This window comes from Pecten maximus, chromosome 8 (genome assembly GCF_902652985.1).
Source record: "Pecten maximus chromosome 8, xPecMax1.1, whole genome shotgun sequence".
In the NCBI taxonomy this organism is placed as follows: Eukaryota; Metazoa; Mollusca; class Bivalvia; order Pectinida; family Pectinidae; genus Pecten; species Pecten maximus.
Window position 1 is genome coordinate 20,503,997 of NC_047022.1, and position 21,279 is coordinate 20,525,275.

Consider the following 21,279-nt stretch of genomic DNA (forward strand, 5'->3'; position numbering starts at 1 on the left):
CAGATGAGTGACGCGGACATTTTCTTGTGTTGTATCATTTCCAAAGACTGTGATTGATGTCTGAAATTGTTTCATAGCGTTTAGATTTGATTATTCATTTATGAATACTTGAGAATATTGTAGTTAAGAAATTATCTTATGATTGAATTGTTGTAAATGATTTCTCTTGAAATCAGAGGAGGAGTGTGATGGTCTAAGTCCGGAATCTGTTGTCCGGAAATTAGAGTTCGCCTCTATCCGCATATTAGTGTATTAGTTACAAGTTCCCATGTCTACAGTACCATGTGGAAGCGTCGCTGTCACGCTATTGTTTTCGGATATACTGGCCTCCCTAAGGAGTAAGTGTTGATAATTAATATGTGGTTTAATGCATAATATATCTATGATGCTTGTTATTATGTCATATGCATATATTCTCATCTTGTAAGTTTGGTAAATCGTGTTAGGCTTGGCCGAGTAGGTTCCGCCATATTTCAATCAAGTGTCGTCTGCTGGTTTGTTTATACATTGAATACATGTTATAACTTGGACAAATGACATTCGAATAACCTCATTTGAGCTGTTTAAATCTTTGTTGTTGGGAATATGAAAGATAGTGAGCAATTTCTCATAATTTTATCCGGTAGGAACATATAATGTGTTATATTTCATTGTATTTGTAACATGATTTATTAGGAAGAACAGTTATTGGTCTGTCCGAGACGATTACTCTTTCTGTTGGTTTCCTAACTTTTGTTATTTTTGGTTTTGTTTTCTTTGTAGTTTTTTACCCTCTCTTGAGGTGTGTGATGCAAATACAGGGAGTCTACATCGACTTTATTCGTCCTTTATGATTATGAAGCATGATACATCACACTGATATAATTTTGTTATTCCTGCTGAAACGCATTAGTTCGTTGATTTATTTCACCAGCAGTTTTACATTACAACTACCAGCATTAGAACTATGCCGTTAATCTTTTTTTAAAGATATTTCTTGTTAGTCTTTAACATTTATTGGTTCGTGCGTTCTTTTACCGGGTTCGTACCAGTTGTACCGGTAGGAATCTGCTGTACTCGTAATAATTGAAGCGTTTAGTTTGTAGAGACGGCCGCCATCTTAGGAGCTCAATTGTGATTTAGTTGCGCTCCATAATATGGTACATACCGCAGCCTCCCAAAACACACATATGCACTCGCCACACGCATGCATGTCGCACGCACGGGAGGCCGTCCTTAAATGACCTTAGCTGTTAATAGGACCTTAAACAAAATAAACCAAACAAATCCTAATTACTCACCTTGCTTTCAACTCCAGATTGTCCACATATAACAAACGTTTTGGATGCACTCTGTGTCCGAATCTAAATTTCTCAATAATAACACAGGTTCCATGCCAGTTCGTAACAAACGTCAAGTTTTCTTAAACATGTTCTTCTTAAACGTTTGCAACATATTTATGCACCCGGTGGTATGGTGGATTATGATTTTCCTGATCAGACAACAGGGGTGTTGTTTTAACTGGTCAAAGTTGTGATTATTACGGAAGCCGGTTACTGCCATTTTATGTCGAAATTACAACATAGATATCTCATGACTACGACATCGTAATCCCGTTGTAATTATCTTTTTATTCACGACTAAGATATATCAAAATTATAACTTAGCAAGAACTCATAGGGTGTTTCGGTTCATTTTACAGTGTGTATTTCATGGAACTGATGTTGATAGGACCTGTTTCCTCGAATATGAAAATTCTCTATTCAATTGTGAAATATCTACGACACTTTTAAAAACCAGAAAAAAAAAACCTAAAACCTATCTTGATGAGAAATTTCCTATCGGAAATCGGTATCCTACAGTAAACCTATTCTTCATATGGCACTCACCAGTTTTCATAATAAACCTTATCTGTTATCAGTTTTGTTTAAACGTTTTATGCATAGTACACAACCTATCACATGAAAAGTACCAATGGGATTTTCAACCAAAAAAGTGATGCGCCGATCATATAAATTTCTAAGTTTTGGTAGCCAATTACCAAACGTCAAAGCGCCGAGTAGGGGTATATTATACAAATGTATCATGGGTGTCTGTGCAATAGTCCAGAATATTTGACACGATGTACTGGAAATCGACCGATGTTCTATTGCACGAGGCCGCGGAGTAAAATATTCTGGACTATTGCAGACCCCCGTGATATACTTGTTTTATTACATAATCACTAAAACACACTTAGAATCACTGACATATCGACTTTCCTGTTGGCCTAGAAGTCGCCATGATTGTCGTCTGGCAGTGTTGACATCTGAGTGACTTAGACGCTTAAAATGGTTATATTCAATAGTTCGCACGTTACCAAATTCCAAAGCGTAATAGGTGTTCAATAGTTCGCACGTGACCATGCAATAGTCATTTTAGCCGTGCAATAGTCCAAAATATAGGTTATGCGTATAATTAAAGAAAACCAAACGCATTATGTAATAAATAACAATATAACACAGCTAGTTTCATATGCTTTTAATGTGCACCGTCTCCTCCTTCAGCTATTCCTTTAGCTTAATTTCAGCACTACCATTTATCTTAATATTTCTGATTTAATTACTTTTTGACCATCAACTTATTCAGCTTGATTATAATCTAATATTTTATTCTTCTGCCTGATGAATAATTTTAAACCACACTATATAAATGTACATTATGTCAAATTTTTATCTTTGCTATATTAGCATATACCGGTATGTGTATATTATTACACTTGTCTAGATAGTGTTTTAAGTATCATATGTAGTAAGCATGTGTTTGTGTATTCAATGCTAGTATTCATTCTGATCTGATAATATTCTTACCCTATGCCTTCTGTAATAAACTATTTTTCCTTTTTCATGGTTTCAAATACTGTTCATTACCATATGTACATTTGTTTGTCGCGATAATAGCTCTGGTGAGCTGATGTTATCTGTATAATATATGCGACGTTAAGTGAAGACTATTGTATAGTATTGTATAACATATACCAGTGGCGTAGGAAGCGGGGGGGGGGGGGGGGGGGGGGGGGGGGGGGGAACGGGGCAAACATATCTTTTTGCCCCCCCCCCCCCCACACTTTTTGACATCCAAAATCTAAAAAAGATGAGAAAACACGAATTTATATATTCATTTCGATAAATATCTGTATATTTTCGAACCGATAATGTTTTCTTGAAGGCAACGATAAAAACTTTATCTTGTACATCCGGAACATTCCCACTTTTATACTAGTATATCAATCCTCAGACCTGTGTGTCGGTCGTCTGCACTAGCCTGGTAAGTCAATATTTATTTCTTAATACGAAATTTTGCTTAACTTCATCACATAGATTCAATAAGTTGATGATAATTTGTGAAGTTAATGGAGTTCATAATGAGAACAAGACAGAAACACAACATGAATAAGAATGCGCGATTTTAACGTGAATCGAGTGATACTAATTACCAACAGGTACGAGGAAATACAACAAAAAAAAATCGGCTCGCGCCTACGGCGCTCGCATTATTAATAAATTACTTGACCCCCCGCCCTTTTGAAAATCCTGGCCGGGCCTGGTGATTCATGTTTTGCCATAAATAATATATCCTGATTTGCGTAAATAACTTATTTGGTACTACATAAATTATCAAAATTATCATGGGATGTTGAAATGATAATTATTGGCTAATTTTGCGGAGATGGCATACGATTTGTTTAGTGCGTAAAATTTAAGGTTAAAAAAAAATTTTGCCCCCCCCCACTTTTTGACGACTTCCTACGCCACTGTATACTATGTTGTAACTACGATATAACGTAGTCGTTGTAATAACGAGATGATTAAATCGTATTTATCAGACAGCTAAGTCGTAATAACGAGGTACTTAAGTCTCGTGATAACGAGATAAATGTTGCAATCGCGAAATACGTATATCTTAATTACAAGATAATCAAGACGTAATTATCAGACAACTAAGTCGTAATTACTAAAACGTAGCACGAACGTCGAGTAGAAAAAAAATATTGTCAGTTCAAATTAACAATTCATTTAAGTCACACACAAATCACTCTCACTTTCATAATATCATATCATAACAATATATAAAGCACTGCTCTCCCAATACAACATCACCGCAGTGTTCTAGAAAATATAACTGCCAGAATAAATTCACATAGCTTCAATTAGAATATTCATTAAAAATGACGACACTATTTGGAAATATATACCTTAATGACATAAAATAATATCAATGTTACGCATTGATGGGCAACATGTTCTAACACGTGTTAATCAAATATGTTTATCAGGAAAAGGCCAAGATAAGAATAAAATAAGCACAGAAATATAAAACTAGATCTGTCAAAGTCTGTAGAATAGTTCACATACTGCTAACGCAGTGTCAATAGGGGAAATTATTCGTAAACAATGGTTGGAGAATGCATGCATTCGTAATTAACTCTCACCTTCCTGATCAAACTGGTGGCTCAGAAGGAACAGCAGAAACAAACGCAACTAGCAACACGTGCTTATTGTAACAGGGACCGTTATATATGTCCCCAAAGTGACCCCTGCAGTCGTAAATGAAGAAATTGATATCGCAATATTGTTTGTAATGCCATACTACACCTTTATACCAATTTTCGTCAAAATCAAGTTCGTTCCATTTTCTTTCCATTTCACATTCCGTTTTCAGTCCATTCCGTTTGGCAACTTTACCCCTTTATACCAACTTTTATCGAAATCAAATAATATTTAAATTTCAACTAATCAGAAGCCTTCCTGTTGATATATGGCAACGAAACATATGCAGATGTATTTGCAGTCCCCGATAACCGCTATATACGAATTAACAATATCTAAATTTCGACCAATCAGAAACTTGTGTGGTTGTTATGGCAACGAAACCAATCCGGTTGAATTTGCAGAGGCAATTTGATTAAATGTGAAAATGAGGCTACGAATGGTAAATGTGTCCCATGGTGTATTTACATACCAAATTTCATGGAATCTGACAATTTAGGAATTTCGACCAATCAGAGGCCAGAAAATGGCCGTCATTTTCTTTAAATGTGAAACTGAAGTTATGAAAGAGATTTTTTGTTAGGGTTCCCATGCCATTTGCCCATTTTACATCTTGCTGCCATCTCGACTAAAACAACATTAAAATCACTGTTCATTGCTTAAATGAACACCGGGGGTGTCCTTTTTACCGAATTCTAATCTAGCCCCAAAAACGTCACGAAATGTGCTACATACATACTAGGGAATATCCAAATACATGTAGACTGTAACTAATTCTCAATGTCCCTGTGATCACTGACGCATTTATTGGGTGCATTGGCAGACGAGGCGAGTACGATTCTTTAACCATTGATCCTATCTAGCATGTCCAGTTCATCGACATTAAATATGCAATTCAATATACATCCAAGGTCAGATTCATGCGAAACACGCAATCGTGTACCGGTATTTACATGAGAAATATACACGTACGTTGTAAATGCATCATAAAAATCAAAATAGCAGTCAAAATTTGTAATTATTTGCAATCAAAGCGCATCGCTATAAACTTGCATGACCAATTTTATCATATTATGTTTCCAGAAGGTAATAGAGTGATCCATTTATAGACAGCGAGATTCCCATGATATTTAATTCTTAGCTAAAAGAAGTAGGGACATTTTGATATAAACTGGTATTCGTTCCCTAAGTCAGTCTAACATAATGGACAGAAGAACTCCCAACGTGTAAGGGTCAGAAATAAACCTTTGTTCGCATTAAAAACAAAGTTTAAACTACTCTTTCATGATTGTACATAATTTAAACATGTGTATGTCAGGTAAGGGTATGTATGTCAGGTAAGGGTGTGTATGTCAGGTAAGGGTGTGTATGTCAGGTAAGGGTGTGTATGTCAGGTAAAGGTGTGTATGTCAGGTAAAGGTGTGTATGTCAGGTAAGGGTGTGTATGTCAGGTAAGGGTGTGTATGTCAGGTAAAGGTGTGTATGTCAGGTAAAGGTGTGTATGTCAGGTAAGGGTGTGTATGTCAGGTAAGGGTGTGTATGTCAGGTAAGGGTGTGTATGTCAGGTAAAGGTGTGTATGTCAGGTAAAGGTGTGTATGTCAGGTAAGGGTGTGTATGTCAGGTAAGGGTGTGTATGGCAGGTAAGGGTGTATATGACAGGTAAGGATGTGTATGTCAGGTAAGGGTGTGTATGTCAGGTAAGGGTGTGTATGTCAGGTAAGGGTGTGTATGTCAGGTAAGGGTGTGTATGTCAGGTAAGGGTGTGTATGTCAGGTAAGGGTGTGTATGTCAGGTACGGGTGTGTATGTCAGGTAAGGGTGTGTATGTCAGGTAAGGGTGTGTATGTCAGGTAAGGGTGTGTATGTCAGGTAAGGGTGGTGGATTGGTTTCAATCAAGACGCGACTATCCTGTCCTTCTCAGTTGTAAGCAATCCTGCGGTTAAAATTTCATTCAGATCAGTAATGTGGCTAGCACCTGTGTCTCAGAAATGTGACAAGCCCCTGCTTCTCAGTAATGTGGCAAGCCCCTGTGTCTCAGTAATGTGGCAGACCCCTGTGGCTCAAGGCAAATTTTACCCCACACATCATATTTATTTGGCATAAGCCCCTTGGTCCATTTCGCAATTGATTTTTTTCTTCGGAATCATCAAACAAGTTAAATTCACTTTGGGGGTCGGACCATGGAGTTAAATATTTCATTCTAAGTCACGTGGAAGCACAATGGGCAGGGGCGAGCAACAGGAGAATCTACAGATATTAACTAGTTACAGGTAATCTGTTTCTTCCTAGGTTTCATTATTACGAAGTTTGCGTGCTGACATGCTACTGGAGTCTTTGCATGTTATTCGCCGTACATCACTAAGTCCGGCTAACTGAAGCTGACCATTCCCCGATGTTTCATGATGCATAGCGGCAGTTCTATGTATTCTAGAACTTTGAAAAATTTCGAAAGCTCATATCGTGAGTTTTAATATTTATCATTGGATATATACATTTCCGATAATAAAATCTAATGTTAAAAATCGCGATATGAACCTTCGAAGTCTTTTTATTAGTGTGCTAGAATAGATATATTCTTAAAGAACTAATATTGTATCATATACCAAAGTAAAGAAAGAGTATCCGTCTGTCGATCGAAACCATTTCCATCCGTTTATCAGACAATTACAATTTTCTCGATATTGGATCGTTTTACAAGGCCGAGGGAGCGTCTATCCTTGAGAATATATTTAAGGTGTATTGACAGATGAGGCGAATATCTGTGAATGCATGATTGTCGCTACACCGTTAATTTTCAAGTTGATTGTAAACTTGAATGTTCCCGACTTATCTTATAATCTCCATACAACGAAATCTACGTTAAAGGAAATCAATAAAAATATATTGTTAACATTTTATTTATTTGATGCGCATAAGTCATACCGACAATTTTCATAAGATTCTTACTGGTGAATTTTACTTTATGCATGCTGATTGCATATACATGTAACATGCACATGTCCAAGACAAAAAGGAAAAAAATAACAACAATTTGCAATACATGTAATCTAGCTCGAGCTTTATCCGATTCCGCTTTCACAACAAATATTGATTTTATCATAATGGTGGTCGATAAACTTTTTGTGATTTTACTGAAATTCGTTTATTACATCCGTTTATGAATAATCCCGTTAGTTCCTTTCCATACAGACAGCCTGTATCTAGACCCGTAGCGAATGGGAAATTCTGAAACCCTCGGACGGCATCGTGGCCAAAATACACATGTTCGGGACCTGGCCATTTCGAAGCCCACTGTTCTCCAACAAAATGGGCCTCACTTGCCTTCAGACTTCCATCTTCTTTTCTCTCAACGTTCCTCATAACAATCATATCTGTTAGGTCTTGGTTTTCCAAGGGAATCCCGGGGACAAGACCCGCATGAACGACTAACGCATTGCATGACGGGATTGATATTGTGTAGGGAAGTTTAGTCAAAAAGTCCGCATCTGAATCTGTCAGGCTTTTGCACCATTTGTATTTGGGCGGAAACGCATATTCCGGGTCATTTCTGCGATTTAAAAGTTGTCTTAAAACTGCTTCATCGTGATTTCCTCTGACTGCATATGCCTCCATGCTTTTAATTTTTTGGAGAACGTCTGCATTTTTTGGTCCTTTGTTGATCAAATCTCCAACAAAAACGGGCAGAATGGGCCTGTCCTGTTCTTCGCTTTCAGCTAGACTTAATAATTCCAAAAGTTCGTCATAGCAACCGTGCACATCCCCAATCACAAAGACGCTTCTATTTCCAATGACGTCATCGTCTAAGACGAGATGACAGTTTAACGGAAGTGGCAAATTGTATTTGGAAAGCCTATTAGAAGAAGTTTTAAAGATAAAGGAACAAATGTAAGAAACTAGGCCAGCCATTGTATATCCTTGAAGACGATGGTCCTTATTTCATGAAGTAGTTAGTCCTCACGTTCACTGCTTCGCTTAGATGGGTGCCGTCATTGCTATGCTTCACAATTTTTTTCTGATATCATGCATCTTTATCTAAAAGAATAAAACAAAGAAAAAAAATCACAAACATAAAAAATAAAGAAAGTAAAACTTTTTTACATTCACATATCATACTAATCTAAGGTTTAGATTTATTTTATTTAACGTCCTATTAACAGCCAGGGCCATTTAATGAGGAAAGCGGAGTAACCGGAGAAAAACCACTGGCCTACGGTCAGTATCAGGCAACAGCGGGCCCACACTAAGTGTATTTAAATAATTGAAATAGTGAAAATATATAATTATTTTCATGTTTGTTATAGAGATTATTCTCTGTGTTCACCATCCTGATTGTATGATGTTTATTAGTTTTTATTTAGTGCCGATATGGGATATATAGGGGAGGATTTGAATTATACAATAGTGCTCTCTCTCTTCAATACATACGTACATTGTAACGGGAATCTGGGGACCAACAGTGTCAGAAAAAAATCCATTAATTTCAATAATTGTATTTACTATCCATAAGAAAACGATACATTTATATATTCACATCTCTCCCTTCTTCAGCTTAGTAAACTCTGACTGCGAATAAATGTCAGAAAAAATCCATTGATTTCAGTAATTGTATTTACATTCCATAAGAAAACCATATATTTATATATTCACATCCCTGCCTTCTTCAGTTTAGAAAACTCTGACTGCGAGTAAATTGACGTATACGCAGTGAAAAAGGGCTCAGCGGATTAATAAGCGCGGGAATCGGTAATATAATCATGACGTCGTCTATTTGTGACGTTACCGAAACGTCAACTAGACGGCGCCATTTTGGAAGGACTGACCAACGTAATTTTAGCGTTTTCTCCTGTTATCCGATGATTTATGCACACAAAGCTAACGTCAAGTGAGTATTATGGCAAAAACTAAATTGAATATTGCGGAAATGTGTGCATATTTTACTTCTCCACGAGGAAAATTAACATCAAAAAGCTGAAGCGTACAGTTCCTAGAGAACATTTGATCACGTCAACACTAAATATGCCAATACATGCTGTGCTTGACAACCATATTTGATTTGAGACGGAATGATGGATTGTGAATATATCGATTAATTAAGAATGTAAACGGTATTAAACAATTGTTGAGTTGTTTCTTTTAATTTTGTTAACAATATTAGTGTTTTTCAACGTAGTCTGTATCAAAACGATATGTTCGATGTAAAAAATAAGGACTGTACCTCATTTTAGTAGTCTAGTATGCCCGCAGTTGGCAACGGACATATCTTATGTTAGCGCGTTAGCAGGAACTGTTCGTTGCCGACTGCGGGCAAACTATCCACGCAGACAAAATTAAGTACAATCCTTAAATAATTTGTATCTTATCTTTTAGCGTTTATTTTTAAAGATGAGATTTTTAATTTTATTTACTGATTCATTTTACAGGATATACGTCCACTTGTAAAATGTTGCGAAAACCCCGAACGATTTCTGACTGGAAAGGCACCAGGGTTCACCGTTGTTAAGATTGATTATGACACTTGCACTTATAACGCCAGCATAAATATTCAATATCATCAAATATAATATCAGAATCCTTAAAGAGCATAAACATTTATGTTAACTAGTTGATATCAATAAATGGCTGGTGTTGATGAGTAATTAGCAAAAAGCTTTTGTATGAAAATTTCAGAAAAGTTGACTAGTCGGCAAACGTTTGGTCTGTATGACAACGCACGTGCACAGGTATTGAATAAGTCTATACAGGTTAGCCGCACGCTTACCTATGTCTAGTTTTAACTTATACGCCCTTTTTTGTGTGTAATAATGTAAAACTAAAGAATTCAGAGAGCTTATAGATCTATTTTTTTACTTGCGAATTCCTATAAGCATACCGGAAATATGCGTTTATACGAGTTACCTCCCTTCAAATAACAAAATACAAGTTACCATTCATTAGCAACTAGTACTGTCAGCTGTTCATTATTTCGAATCACGTCGTCCTCTCCCGAGTTTCCATGGTGATATTGAAGGAAATAGCCTTCCGTAATACTTTGAAATAGTTACCCTTTTAGCTGTGACAAATAAATGGATAAACGAAAGTATCTGCCATGAATCTTAACAACTTACTGTCTATACTCAATAACATCTGGATCATGCAAGTGTAATCATCGATAAATGACGCCATTTAGATACTTAAATGAGCAGATTTAGACCGATATGTATATCCTTGTGCTAACATAGACTTACCTGGTATTCCGACTAAGTGCTGATATCGTTAGGTCGAATCCATGTATAGCAATACCGACCATGTATACCAATACAGCAATAATCGGCGATTTGTTTATAAGGGGAAGTAACTCTTTTGAACTTGGATTTTGTGAACAGACCACAATTAATTTTACCATATATGCTTCATTATGACATTAATTTTCATAAAAAAGATCCTCTCACTAGTCTTCACAATTTTTCATCTTATCTGGTCAAGAACAACATCTGAGGAGCAAAATATAAATGTTTCAACATAGAATGCTGGACATTTTCTGGAAAAAGACATGAATCTGTATTATATTCATCCGGTCAAGGGTTAATAGAAAAAAAATGTACGTACAACTTGGTATCTTGTACAACTTAATATTTATCTTGTTCGTACAATCAAGTATTGTGTACGTACAATGAATTATACTTTTTTTTTTATCGAAATCCATCTACTCGTTTTTTTATTGTTTTTTTTTTTAAATGAAGTGCAGTTTTAGAAATGATATACCAAAACCGAGTATTGACTACTGTTTTAGTAAATGTTTTAGTTTGATTAATTTTATGATCGTAAAACTTGCAAGGAATAAACAATAAAAAACGCATCGTAGGGAATTAGTTTACGAAAGATTGTTATTTTCCTTGTGTGCAGAATTTATATGCCACAAATAATGACTTCTCCCAAAATGTTAATTATCCGGCTACGTAGTATAGAAATCATTTCTAGTATGCAAATACTCAGGCACATTTAAGAAGAATGACAACTCACAGTGTGTTTGAGTATGTGGAGATCTATAATTAGAGACGTGGTCTGTTCTTTTGTTCGATACCTTACAAGAATCATATATATATTTCATCTTTTATTTTATAAGGAAAATTGAAAGTATATTTGATATAAAATGAACTAGCCCACTGCATTGCGGTCGGTTTCGAATCTGTTCACGTGCTACTACACATTCAGTCCTATGCTATCTTTTCTCGTTATATCCTTCCATTGATAAATTCTCTTTAAACCCAAAATATCTGCAATATTATTAATTTAGAAAATTTATTTTTGAATACGTGAATTAAATTTGTCTAATGATGTTAAACATGTGTATTTGTTAAGAAGAGCTACTGTGTCACGCGAGAGCATCAATCTGTATAATGTAAGACTTTCATTCACATGCAATCGAAATATAAATGAGAATCCAAAACATCCGACGAAAAGGCTATGCAAAATAGCCACATGCTTGTCCAGATACCACGAAAACGCAGAACTCTAAAGGCTAAATATCATTGCCCGCCAAGGCTGGCCTTAAATGTCCATAGCTATTGATAGGACATTAAACTATAAAAGACAAAGACTAATATAAATGTTGGAAGAATAATACTCAGATATGACATAAAAAATCGAAACGTCAAGATTGTAAAAGGGAAACAATTATTTGTTGAAATAAATATATAACTTACTTAAAAAAAAATAGCTAGGACATTTCACTTTTGCAGATTTTATTTTGATTAAAATATCAAATTAAAACTGATTAATTCAAGCGTACGTCGTGCTAAACGTGCGATTTCCTTGTTATTTTTCTATATATAATGACAGTGACGTTTTACTAGATCAACAGCTTATCTACAACATTGGTACAGAGTCCCCACAGTCCTTTATGACAATGCCACCTCGTCCCGTAAGATTAAACCAGAACAGTTGTTTCCAGGTAAATTCCGCTGAACGTTCAGAGTCTCTGTAGATGTTAGCGGCCCTCACATTGGCTGGAATCCATCGTGGTGTGTGTCGTGAGAGGTGATTGATCCGCTGAAACGAGGACAAAAGTACCTTACATGATTGATCTGTGCTACTACTAATGTTAACACAACATCTTAATTTTTAATCTGGAGCACAATGTATGATGTCGGACAAGGTATTTAATCCGCTTAAACGAAAGACAAATCTTATCGAACTGTGTGATACTGTTATGACATTTTATCTTCATTGCAGACCTGAATCTTTCATTCTAATCAAAATTAGACTTGTGAATTCCGCTCCTCTACGATACAAGTATTGCAGTGTATCGTAGAGTATCGTAGAGGAATGGAAATTGCAAGTCTAATTTTAATAAATCAGTGGTTAACAGCAATTATAGAACATTTCACCATATTTAAATGTTTAGGCGTTCAACGCGACCAAAGGGACACCAATTTATGAATGTTTATTTCTACAGTAAAATATTTTTCATAATTGATCAAATTTCATCAATGCATTATTGGTATACCTGTCTAAATGTTCCTTTCGCTTTCACTACGACCCACACAGAATAACCAAGAGCTGGTAATAAGGAAGACATTGTAAAACACCATCCTATAGCCCGGGCATACACAGGGTAGTTATACTCTCTAAAGGACGGCGGCTTGTATGTAAAGACACTGATCACGAGGAGACACTGGCGGAAACATAACAATACGTATGATCATAAATTGTTCAAAAAAAAAAAAAAAAAAAATTACAAAGGAAAAAAAAAACCGTTTTATTTATTTATTTATTTATTTATTTATATGTATTTGTTTATTTATTTATTTATTGTGTTTAGCTTTTTTGTGATTCTGTTTTGTTTTTGTTTTGTTTATATTTTTGTCTAAAAGAAAAAGAGAAAGACTCGTATGGTATGCCGAACAAACTTTACCTAGTTTTGATTTTTTTTGAAATGCCACTTATCTATTGATACATCGGTTAATAATACTTAATTTCAATAATAATTCAAACTGTGTTTTCATTTCATATAGATTAACAATATTATTCTTATGCACGGTATCAATCTCGGATGTCACCACAATGTTGTTCGGCGATAAATTCTTGATTCTCTTCCAACGTAATATCGAGGAAATATCAACATACACTTGTTTTCCCTTAAAACATGTTAACAATACGCAGGTCTATGTCTTACAGGGGCAAGATAAAGCATTGTTTGATTGCTTTTCGTGGAAGATAACTATAATGATTTTTGTATTTCGAATGAATGAAATAGCATTGACATAGAACTGGTTTCCAATGTTACTTTTCTGAACATTCCTTATGACATTTTCTATTTTATTTTGACTAATATATATATCTGTTTGTTTGAACAGTATATTAACCGTTTACAATGTCAGAGGATTTCCCGAAAGGCCGATTTGACATCCTTAGAAAATCCCTATGAAATAAATCATTACAAATCACGTTTTTAAATATTTTTTTCTTTCAGTGTTTCAATGAGTTAAAATAGATACCGTAAGAAAAACAGGCATAATGAAGGCTGTACTTATACGGACAATAGAAGGGAGTGGTCGGTTGAGCATCAGGCGGACGTCACGATCTATTCTGTGTGTACAAAATCCTTGCCAATTAACAATACTCATTCCTTTGAAAGCTCATCATGAAGACCACTTATTAGACTACTACAAAGAAATTGAGCGTGGCAATACAATTCAATAATTCTTAAATAAGGTTTAGAGTTAATCATACTTAATTTTAGGACTGTACCGTAAGGTAACGCAAAATCTAAAATGAACTAACTAATAATTTTGACCAAAGAAATATTAACGTAAATATACTAGATTAAAGTACGAGAAAAAATGAACAGGTATTTGGGATGGGTAAACCTGATCTTATTCATAAATTACATCCGCCATGTAATCTCAATAGAATTAAATCAAGTGATTATGAGTTCTAAAAATAAACATTGAAGTTGCACTAACAAAATTGTTTAAGTCTACAATTATGTATATCAGAACAATTTCATATCCAAAGTATTCTAGTATTGAAATTGGGGCTCATGTATACAATGCATGGTGTCAGTGCGTAGAGGGGCTGTTCATATATTCGAGAAATATTTAAAGTTCTTTACAATTAACGTCTGCTTCAGTAGATGTGCCTTCAATTTCTCAATGTCTCTCGTGAAATCCAAAAGACAACTAGTTAAATTACTTATTCTTACCATAAATCCAGGCAAATACGATACATTCGGCCATACATATCAACATGACACTCCAAGTTCCGGTGTACCAGTCCACCAGCAGAAATATGTAGACACCTGCCTTTTTGAAACACATTTTCACTTATTTTATCGTCACATTCCTATATTGCCTTACTTTATCTGACAACATTAATTCTAATGCAAGTAAAATTCACAAAATCATGGCAATGCACTGTATCAGTGGCAAGAGCCCTTGCAAGTTAGCCAACTGCGCAGAACCATCGGAAGTCCGATATATTGGTAGCCAGGTTATGCTATCCTGACACCCTTGAACAATTACCATCCTTTCAAATACGTCGTAATATACTATCTACTTTGCTAAATACTATTTACCTGTGTAGCAAGCGGCACACCTAGCAGAAACATCACAACACTGACGACAACCAACAGAGGGATCCTCCGATTTTTCAATAGTTTCGGGAATATTTCCTCCACGATTATCAGAAATGGTTCTGTAGCTATCGCCTGTGTGTTATTGACATAGCAAGGATATTATATAAGTAAATAGCAAAGGAAAATAATATTCAGCATTTCAAAATCACCAACTTTAAATATATATATTATTGTAAATTAGAGATAATTATACGAAGCATATTTCATCAAATTTGCAAGGTGTCACTTGCACTTAATTGTTTGTTGATAATTATAAACCTTAGCAAAAGAAAATGTCCGGAAATAGCCGAACATTACAACGTACTAAATGTTATTTATCCTCGTCTTTTGAATTTTTTTCAGACATCTTAAGACGGCTTTACCAGAAAAGCATACATTGGTATCAAACGCTAGTTACCATGGCATCCAATCCTGGAAGTAGAATGACCAGGTAAAAGTTGGCACACCAAAGCTGAGGCAAGGGGAAATAACTCAATGCCTTGGGATAGGCGATGAATCCTATGGAAAAACTACCTAAATGACGACAAATAAAAGTAAAAAATGTTTACCATCAAAATTTTATAAATAATGCACAAAACACTAACATGGAGTTTATTCTGGATGGAAGAAGTTCGGTAATCATGTATAAAAATATAAATGCATTTCAAAAAAAAAAAAAAAAAAGAAGAAAAGATTAACTTGGAATAAAACAAGACATTAGGAAACCGAAATTTGTTCACTCTTGCATAAAGAGTCTAGTCTAAAGAGTGGTTTATATCTTTTTAACATAACTACCTGACGGAATCACGTCTGGATATGAATACCGATCTCCTCTGACATCACACCATGTACGGAAAACACTATGAAGCCATTGACTAATCCGAAGGTCAAGGTCGCCGTTGTCGATATTATTGACGCTCTGTAATTATTTCTTTTTATTATCGTTATCATTTCATTTCTTTGGCACTGGAGCTTATTTTCGTAATGCAATGTATTAAAGTTATAATATAATATTGTGATGATATAGCATGTTATCTTGCAATATTTGTACAAAAATAGAAAATACTGCAATAAAATTTCATTCGGTGTCCAACTTAAATAACAACATAGCTGATTATATTTTAAGTATTATGATTCAGGAATAAAACTTAATTTTGTATATTAATACATACATTGAAAATATTTGCTAAGGCCCTCATTAAAGCTTGATAAGATCACAAGATATGTTCTTACTTAACCGTTTGTGTTTCCTATTTTGTAATCAGGAAAGGCACATACCGGAAGGAATTTGTCTGGAATTTGTTGTGACCTCCCATCATGAGTCCTCCCCAGCCTGGACCCAAAGTTAAAAAAGCCTGAAATGAGGCCTCTATCCACAGCTAAAACGATACAAAGATCAAAACAAAAATCATAAATGAGGAATGTAATTCATACAACACGTGATGTTTGTCCTTTATTGGGATGTTCAGATTCTGATGTGCCTGTTATATGTATGCATTACCTGTGGGTCAGCAAACCTTCTGAAGTCAGCCGATACAAAATACAACATTCCCTTTGAAGTCCTGGTAATGTCAAAGCTCGAATCCAGATCGCTATGACTAGAACCACGGGTAGACGTGCTGTTATATACAACATCTGGAAGATAAATAGTGGAATGCCAATAATAGTATACACAAGGTTTCTTACAGCATCAACAAAGTACTCCGGTATACAGGTAATTAGATTGTTATATTTTTGTCCTAACATTGTCTCATAATTTTTGTTTATGTTTTGAGAATCACATGGTAATAACATCCCATACTACGCAATATATTATCTGTTGTCAAGAAAAACAATTACCTACTGAGCTAAAACTATTGGTTTGTTTGGTTTGTTTTTGTTTAACGTCCTATTAACAACCAGGGTCATTTAAGGACGTGCCAGGTTTTGGAGGTGGAGGAAAGCCGGAGTACCCGGAGAAAAACCACCGGCCTACGGTCAGTACCTGGCAACTGCCCCACGTAGGTTTCGAACTCGCAACCCAGAGGTGGAGGGCTACTGTTAAAGTGTCGGGACACCTTAACCACTCGGCCACCGCGGCCCTAAAACTAAAAATGTTATAGAATGTAATATTGGCATAATTGAAAGATAGACAACCCCTCTGTCGTCTGTAACATTTTCATCCATTTACGTTTAACCCTCACGTCAATTTCAAGCGGAAGAGAAAAATAATCAATTATACAATATGAATTTTTTTTTAAATAGCATATTTTGCACTATACAATTATTGTAAGTGTACATTCTAATCTTGTGTTGGAAACGAAAGCATTGTTTGTTAATGGACATTGTGTGTGTTTTAATACCTTGCCTAAATTTGTGACGCTTTTCACAATACTGATACCAGCCATTAGTCTCATTACGAACTGGTAGGCAACCAATACAATACTGATTGACCCAAGGACGTTTATCCCTTCAGATATTCTCAGGATTTGATATCTGATGAAGGAAAACAGAACATAACTAAAAAATTGAGTTCAATCTTTCGATTAAGTATAAATATAAAAAAAACCAGTTAGGGACTTGTAAAGGTCTAAAAACATACACACTTACTGCCAAAATTCGTCTACGGGATCCACCGGATGGCATATAGTCGCGTTGCTTACAGGTGTCGCCGTCCAGGAGGTTAAGTTCTGGAAATTGTAATGGTGTACGTATGAAATACATCAATCAATTACACTGGATGTAATACTTAAGTGTCTGACATCAATTTTCATTTTGCCCATACATTACAAGAATGTTGCTATTTAAGTTTATAGACCTTGAATTACTTAACTCGATTACTTGTGACACGAGCAAGCCCAAATCTAATTTTAATACCATTCTCGCAAGAATTTGTTACTGAATATAACTATCGTATTGTTACAATATGTAATCTATATACTCTAGAAAAGCATACTCCATATACCGAAGAAACTCAAGATAGTCCAGATTCTCTAGATAATCAAAATACTTCTGATACTTTAGAAACTCTAGGTAGTCGAATTATTCTAGATATCCTAGATAGTCCATATATTCTTGATGCAGCAGATATTCTACATACTCCAGATTCTCAAGATACTACGTACAAATACTCTAAATGCTCAATATATTCTACATAGTCCTGATACTCTAGGTTCCTTTATGCTTTTGATACTAGAGATAATCCAGATACCCTGGATACTCTAGATATGTTCTAGGTCATCCAGATATTCTGGATACTATATTATAAAAAAGCCGAGATAATCAAGATACTTTGATAGTCCAACTATTGTAGATACTCCAGGTATTCGAGATACTCTAGATGCTCCAATCGAGATACTCTAGATGCTTCAGATACTGTATAAATCTAGACACTCTAGATAGTCAAGATACTCAGGATGCTAAAATTACTCTGGATAATCTAGATGTTCCAGATACCCTTATTAATCTAATACTCTGAATAGTTCAGATTTCTATATTTCAGAGATAATCCAGATACTCTAGATACTGTAGATACTCTAGATGTTCAGATAATCTGGATACTCAAGTTGCTTCATATACTGTATATGTTTGAGATACTCTAGATGCTGCAGATACTCAAATTACTCTAGATATCCAATGAATACAGATACTGTTGATACTCTACATAGTCCAGTTACTGTAGATATTATAGAAACTCTAGAAACTTTGATACTTCAGACACTTTAGATGTTACAGGTTAGCTAGATGTTCCAAATAATTTAGTTAACCTAGACACTTCAGAACTCTCCTTAATGAAATGAATTTTTTTTAAGAACTCCAAGAAAATACTTCAAATTCTTGATAGTTGCCTCAAAAAGTTTCCTTTATGATAACGTTTAATTCCATTGTATACGACATTAATCTCCGGCAAACGACACTTACTTAGTGTAAATATGATTATATTCATTACAACTATGCATACAAATTTAAACTCTTGCCATGGTGTAAAGGATCATTTAACTCGCAAGTACAGTAGATACAGTATATATACACTTTTCCTAACACCAGTCTGTCAAGTATGTAAAATTTGACCTTTGCATTCATTTAAATGATTTCTATACTATGCATTTAACATCACCATACCCTGTCAGGTCTACTGTCATATAGAAACAGGTTACCATACCAAAGTACAGCAAGTGAATAACAAGGTTGTTGAGATTAAAACAGACGAAAATTGTCGGAAGTTGAAATTGAATGTCAATTTATCCATTCTACAAATATAATTTTGATTTCTGATAAAATAATAATAAAAAATTCGTTACCATTAGCATGTAGTTTTCTGAACTGGAGTTGTACGTGGACATGTTCCTCGGAACGATATTGGAACCGTCCCTGTAACACACCGGAGTATTCCAGTTATTGTCACAGTTGGCCCATGGCAGGACTGCTTTAAACGAGTTAAAGAAATACTCCAATGCCCAGGCCTCGAGGATGACTGTAGCAATACCATAAATGAAATTTATGACTGCTATAGCGATGCCAATTCCTGAAAGATAAATCATTATCAACATACAACATAGAATATAGTTAACGATATTTGGTCTTTCAAAGAAACTGCTGTAATGGTCTCGACTTCGTATCTTAACAAAGTTGAGAATTTGATATATAGGAAAATGTTTTCCGAGTGCGACATTAAATCACAGATATTTAAAATAATCACATCTTGTTGGGAAATCGGAAGTTTACTTTCTGTTAATCCACAACTTAAGGGCTTGTATTGTGTTTCACTATATGAACTTTGCTAAGGGATCGGAGGTTTACTTTGAGTAAGTTATATTTATCCCATTACTACGCCTGTATCACAACTGATATGGCAGGTCCTAAAATTTATAAATCTGTGTTATTGTTTTTTGTGTGTACACTCCGCGGTGTGAACTCATTTTCAAAGCTTCCGAGTGGTCATTTCTGGTTAACCTGGTTAACCTCTGGCCTTGACCATGGACTATTTTTAAGTATTCTCGATTAAGCCTTTTGTTGTCATCTGTCGTTCTAAACATCATCCTCGAAACGTTTGTGGATGTGCCTGGGGTTGGCTTTGGCATGACTGGGTGAGAGGGATGTCCTCGTGGAACGGTCGATTAACCCAGGGTTTGAGTCGTAATGAATAGAGTTAGACAGTAAAATCTACATAAAGTGAGATATCGCATTGATGATGCCGAAACCAAATGTATGTCCGAAACATAAAAAAACATAACTCCATTTTGGAACACGTGCATCCTGTCAGTGAACTGATAACGAAATATCAGGTAAACACACACTGACACATTTGAAATACACGCATTGCTCAGCACCAGTTTCGGAACTATTTGTTGAAATGCGCGGCGTCTTGAAAAATCGCAATAAACATTGGAAGCATAGCTACCAAGTCAAGGAAACTACATATAAATGTATCTGACCAGGATTAGTTTACTTTTCAGCTGTAACATTCGACTTCGCAATGTCATCTTTGAATATATTTCACATCAAAAATTACATACTTACATATATATTACCATAAATAAACTTCGGCACACAAAATTTAGTTGATTCGTTGGGAGAATTTGAACTCGGTACATGTGTAGGTAAATAAGCTATGGAATAAACATGTTCCCCAACGAGTCACTTTAAATATGTATTTCACAATATGAACTATTTGTGATTTTAAGTCATAGTATCGGTATTTCAACTCAGAACTGAAATGCTTTTACCTCTCAATATCGGGCAGATGTCCCAAAATCCCCACGGTCCTTTACAGAGTACTGAGACAGTGCTAGTTCTAGGAAGTACAGTGGAAATCCTTACATCAGCATCAGGAGGATGTAGGCGATTACAAAAGGACCTTAAATATATATTGATCAGAACATAACTGGTTACGTTACATTTATCAGATCATATAACACGAACCTTCCTTTAATTCTATAATCCTTATTCCGTATAGAAAGTTTTAAGTTTAAGGAATATTGATCAAGCTGGCCCCAAGCAAATAAACTAAAATATGATATTAAGATTAATTTTGATTTTCGATGTTGATTTCTGCAAAGCAAAACGAAAAGTTTAAACAAAATCTAAAAGATTATGCATATTTTCAAAAACAAAATCACAATCTTATTCATAATTCAAAGTAACGAAGGTAAACATGAATAAAAAAGTCAAACGTTAACACATAAAATAACACATTA

At 35.2% G+C, this 21,279-nt stretch overlaps 2 protein-coding genes across 2 annotated transcripts in view; one reads left to right on the top strand and one right to left on the bottom strand.

The window, feature by feature from the left end:
* The window catches only part of LOC117333028, a 40,020-nt gene extending 24,285 nt beyond the window's left edge, over positions 1-15,735 (top strand). The window contains exon 5 of the mRNA XM_033892143.1: positions 15,467-15,735. Coding sequence (XP_033748034.1) covers positions 15,467-15,558 — 92 coding nt within the window. The 3' untranslated portion in view covers positions 15,559-15,735. The remainder of the gene's footprint in view (positions 1-15,466) is intronic.
* LOC117333027 (bis(5'-nucleosyl)-tetraphosphatase PrpE [asymmetrical]-like) lies at positions 7,547-10,879 on the bottom strand. The gene is made up of 2 exons (XM_033892142.1): positions 10,734-10,879; positions 7,547-8,541 (listed from the first exon to the last, which is right to left on the bottom strand). Exon 2 carries the CDS (start codon positions 8,413-8,415, stop codon positions 7,606-7,608), a length of 810 nt encoding a protein of 269 aa, XP_033748033.1. The 5' UTR covers positions 8,416-8,541; positions 10,734-10,879; the 3' UTR covers positions 7,547-7,605.
* Positions 15,736-21,279: the final 5,544 nt, after the last annotated feature.

What these genes read in the sequence shown, in the direction of transcription:
- LOC117333027 (XM_033892142.1), bottom strand. Translation starts at nt 8,415, where the DNA reads ATGGCTGGCCTAGTTTCTTACATTTGTTCCTTTATCTTTAAAACTTCT.